At 34.2% G+C, this 21,791-nt stretch overlaps 1 protein-coding gene across 3 annotated transcripts in view; it reads right to left on the bottom strand.

Annotated features, from left to right (window-relative positions):
• Positions 1-21,791, bottom strand: part of Grik2 (glutamate ionotropic receptor kainate type subunit 2) — a 533,318-nt gene that overhangs the window by 13,304 nt on the left and 498,223 nt on the right. For all 3 annotated transcript variants that reach the window (XM_048353764.1, XM_048353765.1, XM_048353766.1), the window contains exon 16: positions 2,353-2,603. In XM_048353764.1, the coding sequence (XP_048209721.1) occupies positions 2,353-2,603 (251 nt within the window). The remainder of the gene's footprint in view (positions 1-2,352; positions 2,604-21,791) is intronic.

The following is a 21,791-nucleotide window of genomic DNA, read 5'->3' on the forward strand; positions in this document are numbered from 1 at the left end:
TGTGTGTGTGTGTGTGTGTGCGTGTGTGTGTGTGTGTGTGAATCATGGGGCTTCAGTTTGGGGCTTGGGTGCTGTCCTTGAGTGTTTTACCCAAGAATAGTGCTCTACCATTTTAAGCCAGAGTTCCACTTTCTAATACCATTTTAAATATTTAATTTAGAAGTAATGCATAATTTGCAAGGTAGGAAAAGAGATAAACTTTGCTCTACCCAAAATGAAAGATTTAATTTGGGAAATGGAAAATTCAATATAAGTAAGAAAAGATAAAGATGAAAGTACAAGTGGACAGAACAGGTCCTGCATGGTCTCTTGTGCTGAAGTAGAGATTTTGGAATTTATTAGGGAAGCTATCAAGAGATTGTGTGAAAGCATTGAGAAGAATACTATAATACCTAATATTGATACAAGTATTCTTTCACTGCAATATCAACCACCTGTATCTGCTTAAAAAGCTATGCTAACTTCCTTTTAGTAATTCTAGAAGGTCATATAGATATGTAGAACTTCAAAAGGTACAATTAGTATTTGAAAAACTCAATCAAGTTGGTTGTATCTAATAAAAGTGAGGTAAACTTAGTTTCAAAATTAACTGATCATACCCTTTCTTTATGTTTAAAAAAGAATAGTCTTAAAGATAATGTGTTAGGGACACAACCTACATTAACCAAATGAACAACACAACTTGAGATAAGGACAATTGAATACCATGTATTGTCAGGCTTCAGTTGTTTATTTTACTATTAAGGTATATCTTAAGTAAAACATTACATATCGATGATCTGATATTCCACTAGAAAATCCAATTATCTTCTATAATTTTTTGTCTGAGCATTAAATAAGCAAATATCACATTTATTGGTAAATTGTAGTAAAGTGGTAGTTGATGAGATAATATTTTTCCTTCATTTTGTTTTTGAATTTAATTTCAAAGACAATCTTGACATTATAAAAGAAATGAGTAAGTAGCCACAATTCCAAGCGTTCGTCATGAGCAGCCAGCCTTTGTCTACTAGGAAAATAAATTGTACGATATTCTGAAGTTTTCAAAATTTAAAAATGTTTAAGAATATACAGTATGTGTTATCAAAATATTCATTTCTATAACAAATATTTTGAAATATTTACAAATATTTCATTATTTATACATGTCAATACTATAATCAAATAAAAACAATTCTGCAATTAAATTTCAAGAGGGCCAGTATTCATGTTTTCATTGCCAAGGAAGATAGTTTTCAACCATGTTTTCCAACATAGTGTAGAAGGTCAAGTATTTCAAAAAATGGTAGCACAATATATTCCTTTGTAACACTATTTGATATTATTTTTAAAATTCTTTTTACATTTTATTTTACCAATAAAATTTAATAAACCTTTCAGGCATTAAAGAGAATATAACCTCATTCATATAGCTCTTAAAATTAAGACTTAAACTTCTTGGTTTCCATTAAAACAAAAAATATATGTTTACATACACATAAACTTGTAAAGTTCTAGAAAAGTTTAAAATGCCAATTTCTCCTAAGGTTATAGATTTATATACAAATTGTGACATATTCTCTGAAAAAAATTAATTTTATATTTTTCCTTATAAATATGTATGTATATAGAAATGAGGAAAATATAGAACTATAAATATAGAATTCAGCTCAAGTCACAAATTTTACAAGAATCATATACAAGAGCGTTTAAACAAATGGCTACATGTATTAAAATACAAAGAAAATTGTAAATTTCAACATTTTGCAGGTGATACATACTCTCATAAAGACTCTGGAATGAGGAAATAAAAGACTCCTTAAGAATATTAAGTGGCATAAAAGAAACAATGTCTTCTCATACATTCATCATCATGGGAAATTAATAATTATTTCTAAAATTCAAGCTAAGATTTTTAACTGCAAATTTACTAGACTAATTATAGTCAAATGAAATATTCTAATACTCTCTTGTTTGTAACATCTTTTGTATCTGTTGAGTTTGTTTTGTTCTTTCCAAATAATTCCTGAATTTTGCTTCTTCATAAATTACCCACCTCCCAGTAAACTACCTCCAATAAAGTTCACCAAGTTTCTCCTTGTTCAGTCTTCAATGAAATAGAGATAGCCATTCACTGTGAAGATGGCTACAACTTATTTTTTTTTAAATCATGGGGATGATCATGAGTCCTTTTGTGAAATATGACATATTTCACACAAAAAATAATGTGTGATGAATGACAGGAGACACTAAAAGCCATAGGTCTAAGCATTCCCCTTGGTTTGAAAGATAATCATAGTGCCCCGCATCATTTCATTTGTGTTTTATCATAACAAAAATAAGTCTTTTGAATTGCAAGAAAGTAATATTTACCTTTTCTAACTGAGCGTTTTTTTTGGATTTGTATAAAAACTCGCCCACTGCCACAAAAACTGAGAGCACCAAGCCAGCTGCCAGAACAATGAAGATGCCGCCAATATTCTGCACCCCCAGGGCACTGGCCTCCTTGCTTTCCTCCTCTGGACAACCATTGCCTCTCCACCATTTCTCCTTCATCATGTGCAGCTTGCCTTCCTCTTGCAGCTGAAGGATTGCTATGGTGATTTTGTCCCGATATGGAGAACCTAAGAATGGAGAGGAGAGGTTATCTATTTCAAGGAAAACATAACCATAGTTAGAGGAGTTGTATGCTGGCTGGGATAAAGGAAAACAAATGGAGAGGAAGAATGATGGAAAATATGGTTAACATATATGAACACGAAAATGGAACACAGAGGTATATTGAGATTAGGCACCTGTGGAGAAAGGAGGGGTGAATTTGGTCAAGATATGTGCAGTCATATGTGCATTCAGTTCCATATTCCATGAAACTAAAAAAAAAATGATGTGGGAGGGTTGGCTTGGAAAAGATGGGAGAGAATGATGAAAGACCTGTGACATCTATATTGATCAAGATGTATTGTACTTATAAACAGATTTGTTGAATGGTAACTTCACTGTACAACTACCAGGATAATAAAATATTTTCTTATGCATATATGGACATGTCAAAATGAAACCTCCTTGTACAATTAGTTGCTGTTAATAAAAATTGAGGAGAGGGTTGTACTGGGGAGAGAGGAGAGCAGAGAATTTCCCAATGATTAGAAAGGTACCAATACCGAGTAGAGTAAACCAGCCAGAAAACAGAAATGTACTAGGATACTTAAAGCAGATAGCCTCTTTTGGTTTTAATATGTAACATGAAATGTTGTTTTGAAGAAAAAAATGTCTCCATCATTAATGACAAGCAGCTCAGCGTACTGGAAACTGGACCATATATTAAGTAGAAATTCACAAATGGTTGCAAAGATGATGTGTTCATGTCTACAAATAGGCCAATAAAATAACTTAAAACCAGTGTCTGATAAAGTAACACCTTCTATTTTAAGGAATGGTGTAAGAAAAGTAGTGTTTTCCAAAATTAAATAACTTCATGTAGTCATGGTTAAAAGCTGAATTCAAAAGTACCTAATGTTTTCCATATAATAAAAACATGGTTCCATTTACTATTTATGTGGAAAAAATGTCTCATTTTTAGATGTAGGATGTACATTATTCAAGAATCAGAATGGTGATCTAACTCCTAATTCCACAATCTTGGGATTGACACTGAATTACTATTTTTTTAGTCATTAGTTCTTTAGGGGGTTTATTTATTCCCTTGAAACTAAATCATAAGTAATACCTTACTATGGCTATGCTAAGTATTAGTATTAAGTAACAAGCATATTTTAACATTTATCCCAAGCAATTGGTCTTATTTTAGCATTCTCCCACCCAGAAATAACCTGCATCTAAAGTTTTATTAACTTTGCTAGAACAATATACATCATATTCCATTTTTCTGCACAGATTTACACCACGTTTTCCTACTTGTAGAAATTGCTGAATATTTCACCTTTTATTTAATATTGCTTGTGATTATATGCACAGATACATTAGCACCTATAGCTGTCATTTAGCAATAATAGGTAAGTTAAAAGAAAAAACAATCTTAGGAAATAAGTTTCTTGTTGGAAATGTTAGAGAAGCATAGCTGGTGATTTGTTTCTTTGACACAATCCTTATTTCATTAAAAAATATAGAAGTCATTGTTTTCTGTAAAACACATCATAACTTTTCTAAAAAAGAAGACTACTCCATTCATGCAATTATTACTGCCTTGCAATTTTCATCATTCAGTAACTGAACACTCTATGGGTATTTCTATTTCCTGGCTTGTATCAAATACCAATACTCACTAAGAATTCCCCCACTTTTCTCAATTCCTGCACATTTAGATATTTTCATAGACCATGCTTCTTTCTGTGCTGATCATATTCCCACTTGATAGGCACCCTAGGACATCCACTATTATTTTCCTGTCTAGATGTAACAAACTTCCCAAGATTACAATAGAATTTCTTTGGAATAAAATATTTAGGTCTATGTGTCTATCAACACCATCTATCCATCCTATCTATCCATTTACCAATCCCTTGGAATTCTATACAATTACATGCATACTTTCAAGAACATTATCTATGATTGCTAGCATTTTTATCTTAATGCAAAAGCAACAATATAATGATTTTGGCCTTCCTGGTGTACTAACACAACAAATTTGGGCTATGTTACTTAATTATACTTTTTTGTCTAAACTCAGTAAAATACATTTCACTTGACGGATCCGTCTACGTGTGAGAACAGTACAGTGAGTCTTCTTCTAAAATACACATACTTTTCTATTTTGTATTGCTTTTTAAATTCATGGCCTCATATTGACCTCAGTGTGCTTGACCCTCACCTCTGCTCCTGACATTTGCTAGTTATTTGGGGGACCAAAAATTCAGACTTCTTTCCTACGTGAGCTTAGAATATGGATCCTCCAGATTTCAGCCTCCCTGAGTTGCTAGGGTTAAAGGTGTGGGCCACTGGCATCCAGTTTGAAACAACTGTTATTTCTATTGTCTTTATCCTCAGGAGACAATATTCAATTGGTAATGGGACCTCTTCTACCTAAAACTAGTTTATCAGTTTTGGGTCTTTTTTTTTTTTCAGTTAGAATTGCAGTATCTGCAATAAAGAGTGTGTTGAGAGTACTTGTAAAAACATTACATCTGTCTAATACAAAGATGTAGGATTTGTGAGTGTGTGTGTGTGTGTGTGTGTGTGTGTGTGTGTATGAATCCAATTGTAAAAAAGATTGTGGAGGCTTTTTCATTGGCTAATAGGGCTTCCAGTATAGAAAAATCTTAATCGAGCTAAGTACGTGCTGCCTGCTCATTCCATGTCCTGTCCAATATTGAAAAAATAATATGTTGTCAAATTAACATAATCACTCAACTCTACTGGGATGTGTATGCTAATATCTTTAAATAAAACAATCTCACTATGTTTACAAGCATCCAACAACCTACTAAAAGCTTCATATCTCAGCTACTGAGACATCTCTTATTTCATGTCAGCTGAGCTTATTTCCAGGTTTGACAATGAATCTTCAAATACCCCATTGCTAGAAAACCTCAAGACACTTTTCTGGGCAAATTTTATAATTCACACTTGACTTAACAAGACTTATAAAATTAATATGCATCATTTTGAGGTTTTAATAATACACATAATCAATGGTAGAAAAATCACTAAAGTTTTATTTCATTTTCTGTCATTTATTTAGTTCATTTTTTAAGGAAAGGTACTTCAAAAATGAAATGTTAAAAAAAGAAATGTTATTTCTTTTATTCAAAATAAGATATGTTGCTTCCAGGAAAGAATTCCTATGTGGACTCTAGTGAAAGTCAAATGTAGACTGTAATTTTACCCAATTGAGAAAGCTCAAGGACATCTGAGATGCAAAAGCACAGGTATCTTTCATTTTCCTTGTGGCATGACTAGCCATGCACTTTGTCCTAATGAAGTGATTAGTCATTAGTTAGTTAGCTAGATAGAGCTTAAGTTTTTCTCTATCACAATTCCATAAGCTAGTAAGCAAGGAATTTCTGGCCTAAAGGTAAATTTAGAGAAACTAAAGGTTTATACTGTAAGTTTGCCTATAAGAAAATGGTGACTTTTTTTTGTTCCAGAAATCTTGTCACTGTAACAGGAAAATAACTGCAGAAATTATCAATGTATCTATTATAACAAGCACTAAAGCAACTCAATGCGACCCCTCAAATGCTCTGAGAGTAGATAACCACCGTGAATGAAGAAAGGAACATAGGATGTGGGCAAGTGCAATGTTTTGAGTTGATAGGGTTGCACTCCAGTTTCAGTTTAATTAAAACTCAGAACTTTATAATAGAGATTCCACATAATTCCATTATTAGGGAGATCATAGGAGATATTGTTTTGAAAATTCTGTACATTTTAAATGCAAGCATTATGAAATTTGAAAAGAAAACCATGAAGAATAAGCTGACTTTAGCTCTATTGTCTTCATTATGCAATCTTTGACCTTTACTTCTTAATTTCTTACTTTTCTGAGGAATCTGAGTATTTAAATATATTTTACATACACAGGAGTGAACTATTATTGTTCTCATTATCTATTTTGAGAAGATAACAAATTCCATCCACAAGGTAGACAGTGTTCTAATTTGCAAAGAAGGCTGAGAAAGACAGAGAGGGAAGCAAAGAAGTGAGGAAGGGAAGAAGAAAGGAAGGAAAACACAGGAAGTTAAGAAGGAAGTGGGAAGGGAAAGGAAGAGAGAAAGCATGTACATTTAGTTGACTGAAGTGTTTTCATGTGTTAAATGCTTAAGTTTTGAAGCATAAAATGAACCTTCCCTCCTCACTTTCTTCTCTCCTTCTTCCCTTTCTCTTTCCATTCCCCTCTCCCTTATTTCCTTCCCCTTTCGTGTCTTTCCTTCCTTTCCTCCTTTTTCCCTTCCTTCTCTCTCTTCATTCCTACCTCCCTCTCTTTGTCTGCCATCTGTCTTCATTGTTTCCTTCCTCACTTGCTTCTTCCTTCTCTTAATACTTCTGCCCCTGCATTTCTATCCCTTTGCCTATCCTTTTCTTTCCTTTTAACTTTTGGTCACCTTTTAACTTTGTTTTCCCTTTTATTCCTTCCCTCCATTCCCTTTCCTTTCTTTCCATGCCTTTCTATGCTCTCCTCTCTTCTTTTCCTATTTTCATCTCCTTTCTTCCATCCCTTCTTCTATAAGTTTTAGGTGACTTTTAGAATGAAGCACCTATTTACTAACCTAATTAGTTCTTAATTTTAACCCAGTTATACACCATTTACTGATATACTCATTCTAATGATGCCTCTTGACTCTGTGAGAACTTACAGTTTTATGTAACAACATTACTTTAACCTGTCTAAACAATATAAGAACAGGCAAGTCAGTGCAACCCACATCACTTTAAATGCTGAGACTTATTGATACCTTTGGTTACCATTGCACAGGATGTTTTTTGCTACCCAATATGCTTCCATGAAACATGCCCAAACTTTCCTTCCATACCTGGAAATTTCCCATCCATACTCATAAAAGTGACTGACTCACATGTCAGTATGTTGGAAATTAACTATTCAACTTGGCAGGGGGAGGGGGATTGGGGGAGGGAAGGTGGGAAAAATGAGGGAGGGTGTAACAAGCTTGACAAGAAATGCATTCACTATCTTATGTATTTAACTGTATCTTCTCTATACATCATTTTGACAATAAAATTAAATTTAAAACAAACAGTATATAAAGAGCTATAGATATAGCTATGTTGCAAATTCAGTTAACATCCTAGAAAACTAAAGACTTCCACCTACCCATTAAAGGACAAAATAGAAAAAGACAAATTCATTTATATATATACTGTACAATGGTCATAAATTTAGGATTTGTAAAGTGACTGCATCAATGATTACACAAATGATTAATTTTCATGTTTATAGTTGCTAATATAGTTAATTTTAGAGAAAGAAACTTGTTCTTACATCTACTGTTGTTCCTCAAAATTCTTTCTAATTCAATTTTTACAACCATGGAAATAATAATCTCTGCATATTGTCAGCCACTGACCTGTTTAACAGTAATTACTATTATTTTTACATTTGTACTCACTCTCAGAAATAGGTTATTTCTTTTTAAATCCTCTGCCTGGTCTAGTCCCTATATCCTTCTCTCTCCCTTTGAATTTGCACAGTGTGGTACCAAAGCAACAAGTTGTATTTCCATCTCCTGCACCATGGGGTTCATAGACCCTCATCCTAAGAGAATTGACATCACAGTGAGGGCTCTATATCTGGCTTTCAAGTTTCTGTAAGATTACTTTGAGATGCAAAAATTATAAGAATTATTTAATCCATGCATATGCCAAAACTCATGAAACTAGTTTTGAAGTAAAAAAAAAACAAATGCAGTTTTTGTTCTGCACTCAAATCATTTAAATATTGTATCAGAAGACTAGCCTGGAACTTGTGGCTCACATCTATCACCATAACTACTGAAAATGCAGAGATCTAGAGGATCACAATTTGAAGCCACACTGGGTAAAATGTTAGTGAGATTGCATCTCACAAGAAAAAAAAAATCTGAGCATGTGTCTGCCACTCTATGAGAGGAAGCAGAATTAGAAGGATGTGGTCCAAGAAGGCCTAGACAAAAAGTGAGACCTTACCTCAGAACTAATCAGATTGAAAAGGTATTGGATACATAATTAAAGTGTTTAGGGCCTAGCAAGTAGAAACCTCTCAATTCAAATCCCAGTATCTTAAACAATATATGTACAAAAAGAAATCCAGGCAGGCATAAGTGATTCATACCTGTAACACTAGCTACTTAAGGGGCCAAGACCAGGGAGTGGCAGAGCAAAGCCATTTTGAGTAGAAAAGTCTGCTAGATACTATATATCCAAAATAACTAGCAAAATCTGGTACAGGATGAGCCCAGATGCCCCTCAATGGATGAATGGATCAAGAAAGTGTGGTATATACACAATGAAATTTTACTGGTTAGAAAGGATGACACTGCACCATTCATAAGGAAACAGAAATATTTGGAAAAGATGGGCATTGGTGCCTAACACCTGCATTCCTAACTACTCAGGAGATTGAGATCTGAGGATTGCTGTTCAGAGTCAGTCCAATTAACCACCAGAAAACAGGAAGTGGTGATGTGGCTCCAAGTGTTAAGAGCACTATCTTTGAGCACAAATGCTCAGGGAGAAAGCATAGGCCCTGAGTTCAAGCCCCATGATCAACAATAATAATAACAGCAGCAGCAATAATAATAATAATAGACTTGGAAAAAGTATATTAAGTGAACTAAGCCAGGCCCAGAAAAACAAAGTTGGATTGTTTCCCTCATGTGTAGTAGATAGAATGTAAGTAAAAATCTATAAGTATACACAGGTGGTATGCAAATAGTTACAAATGAATTAACTGAAGTATTATATCCTCTATAGAGAGCTCAAATAGTACAATCTTCTACAAAGACTAGGTCAAAGTCTAACAAAACTAGGACCAACAAATGGGTACATAGGGTAGGACCAAGGGGAGGGGCTAAATGAATGAAAGGGGAAATGTGGGGTAATGCAGTGAAGAATTAATTGTATATGCTACAAAATTAACACAAGTAAGAGAAAGGTTGGGCCAAAGGGAAGTAAGAATGCTGAAAGGATGACAAAGATCAAGATGCAATGTATTAACAAACTATGTTGTAAAGTACCTCTTCTTCGTACATCTACTTAAAGATAATAAATATTTTTCTAAAAAGTAAAGGAGGTAACCACCTCAATTTTTTTAAGCAGGTTAACTCAGACCTTGAGTCCAAATGTCAGTACTTGAAAAGGATAAGTCTAACAAGCTTTTTGTATTGTTCACATTCATAGAAACATACATTGTGTGATTTATTTCCAGAAGACCTCAGCTTCCTTTATTTATATTTTTTCTACATTTAGATATTACAATTATATTTTTGCTTCATCACGTGATCATGATAAAATTTAAGTAATGGCCTAGTACTAGTGTTCTCTGGGGATTTAGAAAGATATATTTACGAGATTGTTGATATTTTCGAGATGGTTAATATTTCAAAATAGTTTTCACTGTCAAATAGTCATTTATATATCTGTAAGTATGTAATTAAACCATGAATTTATCTACGTCTGTGCTAGTATTGTGGCTTAAAGTTACGGCCTTGTGCTCTCACTCTGCTTCTTTGCTCACAATTCAAGTTCTACCACTTAAGGCACATTTCTGCTTCTGGATTTTTGCTTGTTATGTAAAGATAAACATCTCCTGAATTGGTTTGTTTTGAACTATGATCCTTCGATGTTAGTCTTCCAAGTAGCAAGGATTATAGGTATATGCTATTGGGACTCAGCTAATACCATATTTTTCAGCAGACAGAATCCCAGAGACTTTCCTCAAACAAACAAAAACTTTAAAATACCTTAATTGTTCCTCATGTTTGAAACACTTAATCTGGTAAGTATTTTCAACACATAAACATATTGTACCTGAAGGATGCTACACAGTCTCAGAAACGTGGAACCCTATTACATTGTTGGTTGAACCTTGTTCAACCACTCTGGAAAGTGGTATGGAGGTTCCTCAGAAGGCTAAACATAGGCCTCCCCTATGAACCAGCAGCCCCACTTTTTGGGCATCTACCAAAAAGATTACAAACAAGACCACACTAAAGCCACCAGCACAATTATGTTCCTTGGAGCAAATTTGTCATTGCTAAAATGTGGAACCAATCCAGATGCCTCTCAGTAGACAAGTGGATCAGGAAAATGTGGTACATATACACAATGGAGTTCTATGCCTCTATCAGAAAGAACCACATTGCCCCATTTGTAAGGAAATGGAAGGACTTGGGAAAAAATCATACTAAGTGAAGTGAGCCAGACCCAAAGAAGCATGGGCCGGCTGGGGATTTGGTCTAGTGGCAAGAGCGCTTGCCTCTTATACATGAAGCCCTGGGTTCAATTCCCCAGCACCACATATACAGAAAAAGGCCAGAAGTGGCGCTGTGGCTCAAGTGGCAGCGTGCTAGCCTTGAGTAAAAAGAAGCCAGGGAAAGTGCTCAGGCTGTGAGTCCAAGGCCCAGAACTGGCTAAAAAAAAATAAAAATAATATAATAATAAAGAGTACTTACCAAAGAAGCATGGGCTCTATGATTTCCCTCATTGGTCATAATTAATACATGTCTAGGATAGTCCTAGCAGAATATCACAATAGCTCAATAGCTGTGTACATATGAACACATAAGATGATGCTAAGTGAAATGAACTCCAGGTTATGGAAATAAGTGACTTATCTTTATTGCTCTTATTTTCAACAAGCCATGTGAAATTATGCCTTTTTCTTTTGTCTTTCTTCCCCATGGTTTTACCCTTGATGTCAATGTAACTGATTTTGGTACCCTGGGTATTTTATATATGTTTACTGTAACTAGGGAAGGGAAGGGGAACATCAAAATGGAGAGAGGAGGAGTAAAAGGCAAACCAATGCAACAGCAATATTTAGAAGATAATATGCTATAAAACAACTGTACAACGTGGGGGAGGGGAGGGAATTTGGGAGGAGGAAAGGTGGGAGAAATATGAGGGAGAAGGTAACAAGTTTGTTAAGAAATGTACTCACGGCTTTACATATGAAATTGTAACCCCTTTGTACGTCACTTTGACAATAAATAAATTCATTAATTTTAAAAAGCCATACACATATTAAATTCCTTAAATGTCAGATTAGCACTAGGTACTTGTCATTTTGAGTTAAACACTCAACTTTTGCTTCTTTCATTCAGTGTTATCACAGTGCCAACCTCATGGTCAGCATTGAGTAAATGTTTACAAATGAAGAGAATAAATAAAGAAATGAATAATTACTATAGTGGAACTAAAATATTCCAAATTTGAATTTTGATATTGAGCACTTCACACCTTCATTGAATTAATGGAATAGAGTCTATAATGTATGCTTATTTAACACATCCAGGGCTAGACATTGGAGTAAGCTAGGGAGACAACCAAATGTATATGCTCTTTTACTTATTTCAATAATCTGTTTCCCTAGGCAGTGCTTTAATAAATCAAAATTGTGGCAACATGATCTGTAGTTATCTGTTAGAATTATCAGCTTTAGACATAGAAGAAAGTTCTGCTGACTGTGTTAAATTTTGTGAAACAGGTCCATACTTCCTTGACTGAGATGAGTACCAAACACCCTAAAGGCACAACAGATTTTGAGTGCTTTTTTAAGATTTATCTTTTCTAGACATTCTTTTCATGTTAAAATCTTTTAGGACAATTGGAACTATGTGCATTCTCTTAGTGGTGGCTGAGTTTTATTATCCTTCAAAGCACCTGTAGGCTCCATCCAAAAAATTGCTATCAGATGCAATATTTAACTTTCAGATTGCATTTTATATCACTGAATTTCCATTCTAATAGTTTCATTTCAACAAGGATGTTTTACAATATGATGTATATATTCCTTTTACTGACATTAGAGCTTTCATTCAAGGCCTCATATGCGTCTGACTGACACTTCTAACACTTGAGCCACACCTGAATCCCTCTCCTCCACTGGAGATGGAATCTTAAAAACTTTTGCCATTGATGGCTACAAATTATGATTCTTAAGGTCTTGGCCTCCTGTAGTAGTTAGGTATAAGCCACTGGTGCCTGATCAACACTTCCTCTTCTTCTTCCTCTTATTACTATTATTATTATCATTGCCGTTGTACTACGCTTTGAACTTGGGGCCTCATTTTTGGTAGACTAGTAGTCTATAGTAGGCCCAAACCTCCAGAAAACATCTTTATTCCTTTCTTTTGTAGAATTTGCTTTAGTTTACAGCTGAAGTCATTTCTGTGATTTTGATTAATGTGCATTCTTCCAGTAGAGTATAACTTCCATGACTTTTCCTATTTTTAGTACTATATTTGGAATAAAATAAGTACATTTTATTTTTGTGTATGTGTTCCAGTTGTAAGGCTAAAACTCAGGGCCTGGGCTCTGCCCTGAGCTTTTTTCCTTAAAGCTAGTACTTTACCACTTGAGCCACAGCTCTGGTTTTAGTTTTAGTTTTGGGGGGGTTTCCTTTGGTTAATTATGGATGAAAATCTCACAGGCTTTCCTTTTCAGGTTAGTTTAAACCACAATCCTCAGATTTCAGCCCCCTACATAGGTAGGATTAGAGGTATGAGCCACCAGCCCCTAGCTAGAAATTGTTCTGTATTCCTTCAAAGCAGATCCCAAAGTTGAATATCTTTGGATAAAAATGTAATAAATTCTACTTGAAGAAAAAGTTGGTATAATGCTGAGAAGAATATTCAGTTATATAAGACCATGCAAATTGTGCTTATATTGGCATCAATAAAAATCAAATTATCACTGTATCAAAGACAATCCCCTTTTATTCACACTGCATATTTTCTAAATTATGTGAAAAAGGAAATGGATGTCCAAAGTTATGAACTTATAACAAAACAGTCTGCTGTCCCTACTGTTCTCACACATTTCATTTATATTAGTTAAAATGGATGACAAAATTGGTTGTCACTTCATGGGTGATGAAACTGACAGGGTTGAGAATGTAAGTAGTTTTATCCAATAAACACTGTTCTCTTTATGATTTTGACATTTTCTTGGTGATTATTTGATTATGGTAGAAATGGGTATTTTCTTTCTCACTATGGTGTTTTTGTTCCAATTTTAGTATATATCTCAATGAATAAATTATAAAAGTTGAACTATGCTACGTAAATTAAAATGCTACTTGTCAAGAACTCAGAAATTTGGAAATAAATCACTTTTATTCATAAAAGTAACTAGTCATTTATTTTTCAGTGATGGGGCTTGAATTCAGGGCCTTGCCACTGTAATGGAGCTCTTCTGCTCAAGGCTAGCACTCTACCATTTTGTGCCACAGCTCCACTTGTGGTTTGCAGGTAGTTACGTGGAGATAAGTGTCATGGTTTTTTCCTGTTTGGGCTGGCTTGGAGCCTCCTGAATAACTAGGTTTACCGGTTTGAGCCACTAGCGCCTGACAGTCATTCAGTCTTAAAACTTTTACTTAAAGAAATTTACATATAGAGTTGTATTTGTGGTGCACATGATATTTTGAAGTATATTTCTAGCATAATTTTTATAACTAATTAATATAGTTATTGTTTCCCATAGCCATTAGTTGTTGTGAAGAGAACATTTCATAATCACTGTCATATATGTCAAGTAAAAATAGCACAAATGTCATGCTTTCAATTATTAGAAAACATTCTTTGAGAAAATATTTTAGAATTATTTGACTTTTTGTTTTTAAAATGACATATTGGAAAGACAGCTTGTGGTTATCATGTATAGCATGGTGCTTTGAAGCACATGTATATTTTGGCATGACTAAGTCATCCGTGGCCATACATATGTTCTTATTTGAACTCTCTGAATACAATAAACTTAACTCTTCTCCCTACCCAAGTATGTTGACATTAGTATATCTATTTGAAGATAAGGGCAATGAGTCTCAGAGATCTCAGTAAATTTACCCTGTGTTCTAAAAAAAAAAAAAAAAAAAAAACGGTTTTCCAATAACTCTTCTGAATATTCAGTCCAAGGACATTATGCAGCATGCTAAGAATAAACCAAACACCTCCATGCGTTGGCTCACTTTTTTCTAGCAAGAGTGATTCACTGTACTTACCCTGATTAACTGAAGGGTGTCTGTCTGCCATAGTCATACAGGGGTAATTTTAAACAGAGTTTAGATCCATAAACTTGGATTAAATGAATTAAATGATCTAGTGTTTGTGTATAAAAGTTAATCAAACTAGCTCTGATTTTATGAAAATCATCTCTTTCCTCATTGTTTGGATACCATTTGGTCATCATTAATAATAGTAATGAAGGCTGCTTTCACTGGTGTGCTCAATTCATCAAATTCCCCTTGGAAGCTTCCTAAATTCTAGCATGCAGAGCCTGCTGGGAGTGTTTGTGGAGTAAGATACTCTTAGTGAGACCCTCATCTGTTTTCACTGACACACAATCTAGATTAAAAAAAAAAAAAAACTCCCAGGAATGCACAGCTTCTACAGGTCTAATTTGACTTAAAAAATTCAGTTCCTGAAAATTATTAGATCTCAATTTATCGTTGGCAAAATCACATCAATAATATTAAAATTATGCTGCTTATGCAAAGACAAAATAGAATGCATTTTAATGGCAGGGTTGACCTGCAGAAAGATGAATAATTTGCATCAATTTTTGTGCATTATGTTAAACTAATGAAGACAAATGTATGCATTCATTTTAGTAAAGCTGAAAAGCTGAAGGCCGGCAATTTTATGCATCTCTAATGATGAATATTACAGTACTTATTACATGATGAATTGGGAATTGTAGAAATGGATGGTGAGTAAAGCCAGGAGAAATCATGCTTCCCATACTGATTTCTAGTATTGGAAAACCTGGCATCTGCTTAAACAGTATACTTCATTGGACACCAGTTTTACATCTCATACTTTTTTCCAAAAATGAGAAATAAAAACCCATTGCATATCATGTATGAAACATTAGAGAATAAAAATAATAAAATGTCATGTTATTCAAATATCAAGACAGAGCATTTCCACAATTGCCAATGGCATAACCAATGTTTACATGTCTTACTGTAGGCTGAATATAGATGTTTTGATAAACAAAACTTGCATGCATACTATTAACAGGATTACTCTTTTTATGCATATATTAGCATACAAGTGTATTATATCATTATGTATATATATATATATCCACTACTTATTCATATGCACTCTGATTTACTTCAGCACTTCTATAGGTATGATATAACTAATGATTATTTAGTCATGAAATAATATTTCTTTGATTTAAAATAATTATACAATAATGGTGTAGTAATTACTATTATATAATCTCATCATTAAGAAATGAATAGCTAAGATTACAGACAATTCTCCCATCATCAACAATTCATACAGGAGTGAGTACAGTGTTGTACTTCCCCTTTCCCCTGAACTTCACATACATTATGAAAACTGTGTATGAAGTAGCAAGTGAAAGAAACATGTTACCATCTTATTGCTCAGTGTAGAAGCAGTAATGAGATACTTCACTCAATTTCAATATTGCTACAGAGCAAAGAATAATAACACCAATTGATCTTTATGAATTTTTCTTCTTTCTCCCTCTCATTCCTCCCACCCTCCCTCCCTCCCTCCTTCCTTTTTTCTTCCTTCCTTTCTACTGGCTCATAGACTATTGGCTGTGCTCATTTATTCCCCCAAATGTAATATTCATTCAATCTTTGAAATAAGGAATACAAGAAAGCTTTTAATATGGATGGTTAGGATAGAGGCAAAGCAGCCAAAATTCCATTAAGTAGAAAGGCTCCTTGTTCAAATAAATAGATTATCACCTATGGTGAATTAAGTAGTAAGACTACAGAAATTCAGACATTGTAAATGTGTTGTTGTTGTTTAATGAAACTGCTGGGATTTGCTTTTTGCTTTTACCTCACCTAGAGCTTTTTTTAAAAAAATATCATTTTGAATGAAATAGGAAAGTTCAGTTAACTTATTATTATGAGTAAAAACATCTACAACTACAAACATATACCACAGAGTAAATGCCACATTAAAATAACATTGCTGCTGTCAGGAAAACTGTGAAAGAAATTTAATGTCATTCTAAACTTAATTACAGCAGCTTATGCTTAGTTAGCATTTACCTCCACATCACTGTTGATGGCTCCACTAAGGAATTTTTGTGTAAACAGAGCTTTCCTAATTAAATAGCTCATATCTGAGTCATTTGGTGATTTCATAGCATACTTTGGGCAGTAACCATCCCACTGAGTGTGATGGGAGGGCCTCTAAATGAGTCATGCAGGAGGGGGCCTACCAGGCTACGATTCAGGGGGAAAAAAAGAACAGGGAGATGGGGGATTCTGTTTAATTTTTAAAACTTCTTTCTCAGTTCCCATTCTAAAGGAGTCCAGCTATTTTCTTCATCAATTTACTTCACGAACACAAATATGGCTCTGCAACAACATCGCAAAATCTGAACAGTGATGAAAGCAAAGAAAGGAAGTACTTCTCTTTTTGATCACAGAATATTGGCAATGGTGAGATTTTCATGAAGGACATAAATTCAACATCCTAGAGAATTTCTGGAAATCATCTAAATTTCGTGTAAAATCAGCATGCTGATTTTTGTTGGGAAAATAGTAAAGAGCCTCAAAAATATTTTTCTTACACCTGAATGCATGTTTAATTGGTTTTTAACTAATGAAAACCTTAAAACAAAGTAAAAGCAATGTATTACTAATAATCTTTAGAATGATTAGGCAATGAGAAGAGGAAAGGCAAATGCTAATGAACTGGTTGACAACCTCAGATAGTAGTGCCATTTGCCAGTCTGTGGTAAATCAAGGCATTCATGTATTACAGCTGTGTGTCATCATACTTATTAATAACTCAACAAAGATAAATAATTCATGAAGGTGCATTTCTAGCAGAACTATGAAGTGGGAAATCATAAATTACTGCCTGACATTGTTTTCTATTCAGGGGAATGAAGTGTAAAGTGTCTGTATCTAGATCAAACTTCGTTCATGAAGTCCTTTGAGAAAGTAAAGAGTCATGTAATGTGCTGAGCCTCAAATCCACTTTTATGTTATGCTCTGCTTTGAATGAATAAGATCTGACTCACCAAAGCTAAGAATTTACTAGTGTCAAATTAAAGAGGAAAACAAGCTAGCTAAGTAAAATACATTTAAAACCAAAACATATTTCAATGTCTAGAAATGAAGAATTTCATACTCATTCTTTTGAATATACATTACTGTATTCAAATGAGTTCATTCAAAAATAGATTTATTAAACATATTAAATGCATTTTTAACTAGATCTTGAACTTAGGGCCTACTACTTTCTCTTGGCTCTATGACTCAAGGCTCTTCTACTATCACTTCAGCCTCACTTCTGACTTTTTGCTGCTTATTTGGAGATTAGAATCTCATAGACTTTGCCTGTGCTAGTTTTGAACTACAATCCTCAGGTCCTCTGACTTCTGCCTTCTGAGGAGCTAAGATTATAGGCACGAGCTGCCAGTGCCAGGCTTATAAAATGTCATTGTAATAAATTTAAATTCAGTATCAGTTGACAATAAAAATAAGAAAAAATGAGCTAAAATATTCTTTGAGCCATAGTACTTGTAATATCTAAGTATTACTCTAGTCTGAATTTTTATTAATCAATGCCTTACATTGAAATTCTAGGAAGGTCTTTATGGATACTAGGTTACTGTAAACTGTTGACTTATTTTTTTAATTATTATTTAAAAAATATAAATATTCTATGTGTTATATAATACCAATTGTCATAACAAAAATTACACCTAGAAATATAGTGTAAGTAAATGTCCATATATTGCTCATACATGGGACCTTTCCAGTGTCCATGAATATGTTTCACAGTACCTCAGCTTTCTGCAGAAAATCAGAATTGATCTGATTGATGCAGATTTTAACAGATAAATGGATTTAAAAAAATCTCCTCTTCAGGCTTTTAGTAATAATTTGCCTTCTGTTCTTATGTTGTCAATAAAACTTAGCTTAAAATTAGAAGAGACAAGCTAGAATTAGTTTATAAAAAATATAAGTAAATACTTTGGGTGGGGCCAGTGAATACAAATATATTAACTGAAATAAGGTAAATTCAGGGGAGAATTCAAACCATATAAATCCTAAGGATGGCAAAAATCCTAGATCAATTAAGTAAAAATCAGAATATGGGTGCTTGAATGGGTGGGATAATGTCAATAGGGGAGGAGTATATGAATGAAGTGAATAAGAAGGGAGGATGCAGTTAAAAATGCAATCTATATATCCTACCCAACTAAGAAAAGTGAGGGAAAAGGATGGGGTGTTAGGGATGGGTAAGGATATTAAAAGGCATGACATTGATCAAGATGCATTGTACTCATAAACTGCTTTATTGAGTGGCAACTTCTGTGTACAACTACTTAAAGATAGTAAAAATATTAAGAAATATTTTCCCCAGTGTAAAATTTTACATTAATAATAGTTTCTCTGTATCTGTCGATATGTTTCTAACAGGCACTTAGCAGAATAAAAGCCTGGCATTCTTATTGCCATTTTTCATTCTGAGTCTCCCTCTCACATTCATCTTGGGCTCCAGGATATTGTCTTTGTATCAAGGGAAACTATTCTCAAGGAAATGAACAGAACAGCTTCACAGAACGTAATATTCCCAAATGAAGAAGATTACAATGCCCTCAGGCTAGGCTCTGGTGGCACATGCTAGCAATCCTATCTAATCAAGAGGATGAGAGCTGAGGATTGCAGATCAAATCCAGTCCAGGCCAAAGGACAAAAGAAAAATGTCTGTGAGACTTCATCTCTAATTTTTCCAATTGAGCAATCAAAATATACCACTAGAGGTGCCTGCTTAAATGATAGAGTCCCTACCATGGATAAGAAGAGAACACAAGGTGTTGGCAATATGGCCTAGTGGCAAGAGGGCTTGCTTTGTGTACATGAAGCCCTGGGTTTGATTCCCCAGCACCACATATGTAGAAAACAGCCAGAAGTGGCACTGTGGCTCAAGTGGCAGATTGCTAGCCTTGAGCAAAGAGAAGAGGCCCAGGACTGGCAAAAACAAACAACAACAACAAAAAAAAAAAAAAAAAAAAAAGAAGAGAGCACAGGTTTTGAGTTTACAACCTAGCATTGCTAAACTTATAATTATTGTTATTATTCTTTGGATAATGAATAATCATTTAAATAATGATAACATGATGAAGTGCCAGACACGTGAACCCCATTTTAGAATTAAACCCTGAGCCAATCAGATTGTACCTGTGTCCTAATCTTGCTTGCACACCTGATTGTTGTAACCTTGTTCTTTGCCTTTATAAGCCCTGTGCAATCACAGCTCGAGGCTTCCTCCTAACCTCCGCTGTGTCGGTGGGTAGGACGAGGCCCGAGTTGGCAGCTCGTTAAATAAAGCCTTGCCTTGCTTTTGCATTTTGGAGTGTCTGAATCTCGGTGGTCTTCTTGGGGGTGGTCTTGCGACTTGGCACAACAATGATAATGATAATAATCATCATTGGACCCACATTACTTTTCTGAAATGATGATAGTATAACAATTTTGTTGGAATCACTTTGCCTGGGCCTCTTTAATTCAGCATACCTCTCTCCCTTACTGCAGTTCTTCCTCTCTTTAAACATAAAGCTCAAGTTTGTACCATCAAGATCTGCACAAAGGCTTGTTTTGTCACTTCCTGTCACATGCCTTACCACATAATAAGTATCTGTTTCCCTTCACCACTTCCTGTCCCTTTATTTGGCCTATTGAGGCAATGGCTGCATCTGAGATGTTAGAATCCCAAGAGTTAGGCCTCTGGCCTAGAATCCTAGCTACGTGTCGTATTGCTTTTTAATTTCTTTGGTAAAATAAGTTATACCTTCTAATGGTATCAGGGATAAGGAGAGATAAAAAATTGTTTATTGCTTCATTTTTACAAATAATTACTGAGAACTCAGGACAGATCCAGCTGCTTTCTTTCATTTAAAATTGGTCCTCAGAACTGAAATCTTCCTGTTACACTTTTAAGATTTGTAAAATATCTTATTCTGATTTATTATTAGCCATCATTCTTTCAGAGCAAGAACGTATGGTTGACAGAGTCTGGCATGTGGGCAGAGTATAGTCACAAAATTAGAAAACAAATAAGAAATTCAATTAAAGTTTATATTAAGGTGTAAGTCAAAACTCTTGAGAAATGTTGATGTGTGCTATTCTATATCTCTCAATAATAAATAACATCTGCTATATAAACTAAAGTTCACACACATGCTTTCCAAATAGGATTCACTCCTTATTAAACTTAGTTTCTCATATTCCAATTCTTATATAATTCAAATAAACAGTAATACTCAATTTTATTTACTTAATGAAGTCATCACATTTAATAATGTAATATGCCATGTTTATGTGTAGCTCTGAAAGTAATTTATTTTCTTATTTATAAATCTTGCTGCACTATCCTATATCCAGATAGAAAATTCATTTTTTTCAGGAAATTATAATTAAAACCCCACGGAGAACAGCTACACTGTGTATTAAACACAACGATAATAACACAAAATGGACCATAATCCCTGCAATCATTCAGACAATATAAACTAGCAGAAGAGGCACAGAAGGATACATAAGAAACATGCATTTCAAAATCAGCACTGAAAGTGAATACATTCTCTTCCAGCTCTTCACGAATAAGATTATAAGGTGATGAGGGCCTAGAAAGTTCCTGCTTCTATCCTTCATAAACCTAAGCACATGTCTGACCATATTTCTCCATGGAATTTGTTACATAGATAAAACTCTGGGAATCTATTGCACACATTATTTAACAAGTTACTCCAAGTTTACTATTTAGAGTATTTTGGAAGTATAAGCCACCTATTTTATAATTTTAACAAAAGGAACTTAGCCAGATATAGTGGTGTATAGCAGTACTTGGGAGGATGAAAGAGAAGGAGGAGTAATTTGTACAAACAAATTCTTAATAAGAGATGAAATAACTGAAAATGTAAGACTTCTTTACTTTAATTTTTACTAAGGCAAAAAGGACCATATCTGAGCTACCTCTGGAGAGTATGACAGTTATAGCACTCCATCAACAGAGAAGTAGAACAGGAAATTTGAGCCTCATGAGAATATAAGAATGATGCACATTTTTGAAAGTTTGTTTCTAAAGGCCATCTTAGTGAAAATTCAATCATTTTGTGTACTT

This window comes from Perognathus longimembris, chromosome 9 (assembly GCF_023159225.1).
Source record: "Perognathus longimembris pacificus isolate PPM17 chromosome 9, ASM2315922v1, whole genome shotgun sequence".
In the NCBI taxonomy this organism is placed as follows: domain Eukaryota; kingdom Metazoa; phylum Chordata; class Mammalia; order Rodentia; family Heteromyidae; genus Perognathus; species Perognathus longimembris.